The sequence below is a fragment of the Fukomys damarensis genome, unplaced genomic scaffold, assembly GCF_012274545.1.
Source record: "Fukomys damarensis isolate Sample0158 unplaced genomic scaffold, DMR_v1.0_HiC HiC_scaffold_27, whole genome shotgun sequence".
Taxonomy (NCBI): domain Eukaryota; kingdom Metazoa; phylum Chordata; class Mammalia; order Rodentia; family Bathyergidae; genus Fukomys; species Fukomys damarensis.
Window position 1 is genome coordinate 47,480,212 of NW_022900939.1, and position 5,419 is coordinate 47,485,630.

General features: G+C 37.4%; 1 protein-coding gene across 9 annotated transcripts in view; it reads right to left on the reverse strand.

Moving 5' to 3' along the window:
- The window catches only part of Prim2 (DNA primase subunit 2), a 240,738-nt gene that overhangs the window by 191,141 nt on the left and 44,178 nt on the right, over positions 1-5,419 (reverse strand). For 8 of the 9 annotated variants that reach the window (XM_033756654.1, XM_010617877.2, XM_010617876.2 and 5 more), the window contains exon 7: positions 3,646-3,783. The exons of the other annotated variant lie outside the window; for it this stretch is intronic. In XM_033756654.1, the coding sequence (XP_033612545.1) occupies positions 3,646-3,783 (138 nt within the window). The remainder of the gene's footprint in view (positions 1-3,645; positions 3,784-5,419) is intronic. 9 annotated transcript variants of the gene reach the window in all.

A 5,419-nucleotide genomic window follows, 5' to 3' on the forward strand; every position in this document is an offset into this window, starting at 1 on the left:
TTTTTTTTTTTTGGTACCGGGGATCGAACTCAGGTCCCCATGCTTGCAAGGCAGGCGGCGGAACCATTGAGCTAAATCCCTGGCAACACTGGCTTTTTCTATTCTGAGAAGTACCAAAGTTCTCTCTTTGGGACCTTTGCATTAGTGACTTTTCCCTACCTAGAAGGCACTTTTCTTCATATTTCTTCAGCGGCCTCCTTCATATCATATATAATATGGTTATTATTTCTTCAGTAATTTTCTATTTTACTCTATTAGAATATAAGCTCTATAAGTGAAGAAATTCACTTATATTCACTTAAATTCGCAAGCTGTTTTAAGTACTGCACCCTCACACACGAAACAATAAATGAAGAAATAAAAAGCTATTTTAAAATGTACCATTAAATGTAAAATTGCCTATAGCCTCTAAGACTGTTATACACGAGTGAAGCACAGAAATTTTCTTTTTCATTCTCTTCCCTACCTGGTTATCAATCTATTGTGTCACGCTTTTTGCCTGGACCTGGACCTTTCCATCTCTTCTCAGAGTTTGAAGATCTAAATCTTCAATTATCCAGCTCCTTACATGAGCACACTTATCATCAAAAGGCCCTAAAAGTCACAAGCAGAAAACCTTGGATTCAGTCATCCCTCCAGCATGAGTAACCCACATACCCCTTGACAAATGACCGAGCCTTTCCAAGCTGCCTTTTCCTCATCTGTGTGCACCAAATTACAATCCCTGTCTGTCTCAGAGGTCAGCAGCGCAGAGAAAATGAGATATTCATAAACCACTAACTCTGAACAAAAGAAACTTCCTATTCTCACCCAGTATCTATCAGTACAAAGAGTTTCCCTGAGCACTGACCCTACGTGCCACATGCCACACGAGATGAAACACTAGAATTAACACAGAGCCCATACTATTGAAGCTTATATTTTAGTTGGGAGAAAAAAACATAATGAGAATACTTTCGTTGTAACTTGGGGGTGTGCAGAGTTCTGTGGGAGCACAAAGGACAAACACTTAGCATAATCTTGGGACTTCAGGAAGGGTTCCTAGAGGAAGGTAGGCCACAATTGAGACTCTGGGTCTTCAGGGTATGAAAAGAGTTCTGATCAAAGGAGAAAGTAATGTCAAATTTTTAACAGTCGTAAAGCATTTTCTTTTCTTTCCTTTTTTTTTGGGGGGGTGGGGGGCGGTACCGAGGATCGAACTCAGGACCTTGCACTTGCAAGGCCAGCACAGTGCCACTGAGCTAAATTCCCAGCCCTTAAAGCGTTTTCAAAAACCAGATTAGTTGTATTATAAAAATCACGCAATCACAGGTTAAGAACAAGGTTTCAGATACCACCTGAGGTGACATTCTTCCATCAATTTACAACTTTCCCTAGTATCTTTCATTTCATCCTCTACCACAAATTAAAATACTTCTTTAAAAACAACTTTAGGAAACTTTTTCTCATCCCTTAAGAATATTTCAATTTGTGAAGCTGAACATTTTCAATTACAAAAGTCAAAGCCTCCACCAGTGGAAAGGACAGTAATAAAGAAACTACAGCAGGCCGGGGATTTGGCTCAGTGGTTCCACCATCTGCCTCACGAGTGCAAGGTCCTGAGTTCAATCCCCAGAACCAAAAAAAAAACAAAAAGAGACCACAGCAATAGGTTAAGATTTCTACTTCACCAACAACACTAAAAGAAATTCCTTCACTTACTTATTAACCTTTCCAAAGCTTATAGTACTCCATCATTCTCCTTCCTGATAAGGCAAAGGGCTCCCTGGACCTGCTCTTGGATAGACCTGTCCCTGCACACAGAAGAAAGCCAAGCCTGAGATACAAGTCATGTCCCTCTACTACCAAATCCAAGACATTGAGATCAGAACTCTGCAGAACACATCAAGGAGCAGAACAAATTCATTTAAAGTAAATCTAAAGCCGGGCATGGTGGCGCACGCCTGTAATCCCAGCACTGCGGAGGCTGAGGCAGGAGGATCGCTGTGAGTTCGAGACCAGCCTGGGCTACATAGTGGGCTACAAGGTCAGTCTCAACTATACAGTGAGACCCTGTCTCAAAAAAAGCAAAAATAAATAAATAAAGTAAATCTAAACCCACTAAAACTGAACACTGACAGACTCTATATCCTACAATTCCACTCTGAGACATATAACCAGCAGAAATGTGTTTGCCAAAATATGTACTAGAATGTTTGAAGCAATAGTATTAGTAATAACCAAAAAGAATGAAGAGTCCAAATGCCTATCAACAATAAAATGAGCAAATAAATTTTGATGTCAATGAGAATTGGAATGAATCAAAATCATACCACCTTATAGAACACAATAAAAAGAACACAGCATCTTATCTATGATATTCTTGCTCAAGGTACATAACTTTAAACTAGCCTATTAAGACCATAAAAGTCAAGGAGAAACAAAGAATCTGTTCAAGCCTGAAGGAGACTAAAGAGACATTAAAATTAAATAACATGTGATCTTGCTTTGGATTCTTCTGAGATAAGACACTAGTGAAATGTGAACAAGGTCTGACAATTAGATGATATTAACATATCAATATTAATTTCTTTATTTTGACAGTTCAATTCTTCTCCCCTAGGATATGTGAGACTCTAGGTTTAATCCTTCCCCAACACACACGCACACCCACACACACACACACACACACACACACAGAGTTAAACATCTATGAGGTATTTTCATAAACTGCCTCATTTAACAAAAGCAAAGTTAACATTACAGTCCTCCCAAATGCTGATATAAATGGCTGATATATGTTTAGGTAAACTCACAAAGCCAATAAAAATTATTTAGACCAGAAAATACTACTACAATGTTTAACTCAAGAGGATATGAGTACAAAATAGTAAGTACAGCTTAAAGATGCCTCATTGTTGTATTTTGAAGTCTTCTTCCATGTTAAGTACAAAAAAGTAGTTTAAAAAAAGAGACCTACATTAAAGGACAACTATATAAAATGTGTATAGTTTTTAAAAATTATTGCTTAGGAGCCATATTTTCAACAACTACTTTAAATTCACTAATCCTGTCATTTGACCAACACAGCTACCTCCAATTTCACCCAGTACTGGGCTCTTTATGGCAGCATTTACATGGCACTGTTTTCATAGTTAGACTTTATCCTAGGGATAAGGGTACAGCTCCATGGTGAAATACACACTTTCCCTAACATGTGAGAGGCCCTAGGTTCAATCCCCACCACTTCAAAAAGACAAAGAAGAAAAAGACTTTCTTCTATACTGCCCTCTACTCATATAAAATCCTAATTCAGAACAAAAATTTAGGGGCTATATATACCAAAGACCACACTGATTGTTAAAGGACATTTGTGAAGTCCAGCTGCATGGAAAACAGATGTGAACTTGAAATTCACCAAGGCCATTCACAAATTAATCAGCTCATCATTAGTATTACAGAAGAGAGAAAAGTTGAAAACCAAGTACCATACAGTATAGATATTAACAAATAAAAACCCAGGGGTTCTGGAATTAAAAGAACAGCACAAGCAATATAAATAACACAATGAAAATTAAATTAACTTATTCCATGAAGAAGACAGAACCAAACTTCCAAGGGTACCTCACTGAAAGTGTGAACATGGGAATGAAGTGAAATACTTACTGCCAAAGCCTTGGACAATTTTGCTCTAAATTCATTCAGGATAATTGCTACAATGTCCTTAAGTGGCACATAAGCAAAACCATCTTCCAAATAGACTCTCCTTCCTCGGAACAAATCCAGAGCATCAGCAAAAGGGATCTAATTTCAGATGAAATGGTAAAAATAAGTCAACACCCATAATTATGAAATCCTCCCATTCTTCATAAATATTAAATCTAAACAAAGAAATGCATTAGTCCCAACATATCAAAAAAATACCCGTTTATATTCCTTAAAACTAAGCTATTAGTATTAATCATAGAAGTACAAAAATAAACTCTGCTTCAGAGGAGACATTTTAATAATAATAATGATAATAATACCTGTTACTGTCTGGATCTAAAATGTCCCCCAAGGCTGGGGATTTAGCTCAGTGGTTCCGCCACCTGCCTCGCAAGCACAAGGTCCAGAGTTTGATCCCTGGTACCAAAAAAATAAAATAAAATGTCCCCAAAAGGTTCATGTGTGCAAAAGCTCAGATTTTGGAAGGTGTCTGGATCATGTAGCATCCGACCTCATCAGTGGTTGAATCCACTGATGAACTCATAATCCAATGGCATTACTGGGAGGACATGGAAACTGAGCTGGTAGGAACTAGTGGAAGGGGTGGGTCACAGGGATGTGCGCCTGGGGAAGACATCTTGCCCCGCCCCTTCGCACTGGGCCCTCCCTCCCCACTTCCTGTCAACCATGAGGTTAGCCCCACTGCTCTACCACAGGATCCCCAGCATGGTGACCTGCCTTACGTTGGCCCAGAAGCAATGGAACTGAGCAAACATGGACTGAATCCTCTGAAATGATGATCAAAATAAACCTCTCCTCTTTTAAGTATATTTGTTCTCAGATATTCTGTGACAGTGACAGAAAGTTGACTAATACACAGCCAAGCTATAATGTTTTGTTTTTAATTCATAGCCTATGAATTTACAAATTATAATGCTCAGGATTTCAAACTTGTAACTCAAGATTTTTAAGCATGTTACATTAACCTCATAGACATATTCTACATTTTGTTCTGCACTGAATGAAATCCTACTCTCTATACAACATACTCGATGCTGAAAAGTACTCATTAGCAAAGTAAGTTCAAATTTCTTCATCTGTACTTCCATTTTTTTCTCTAGAGAAATATATTGGAAAAATTAATCTTAACAGTAAGAAATGTAAATACAGTAATACTTCAGTTTATAAATGCCTCTGTTTGCAAACAATTCCATCTGCAAACAAAAGAGTTCAGCAAAATTTTGCTTCTGTTCACAAACCCTGCTTATGGTGACAAAGAGGGACATGGCTATTTTCCCCTCACAAACATGAACGTGACTTATTCCCCAGAATCTCAGAACAAATCAAGTTCGTGAATGAAGGTACCACTGTAATAATCATTTGGGTTTAGCACTAAAACAATTATTTGCCATAAATACTGTAAGTATTTTAAAAATAAAATTAAATATTTTAAGTGTATGAACTATCCTAAAATTTTAAGAGATAAGCAGAATATGGTATTAACTGTAAAAATCATCCTCACTTTTTTTCTCCTTTCTAAAATGAGACAAAAATTAAAAATGATCCCCAAATTGCCTCTTCACCCATCTTGTAGGAAAAAGTGACATCTGCAAGCCTACAATTCTATATCTGACAATATCTCACATATATAAACATCATACAGTTTTTGATAAATGTACTCATTTCTTTTTTTTTTTTTTTTTTTACCAGGGACCGAACTCAGGTCTTGACG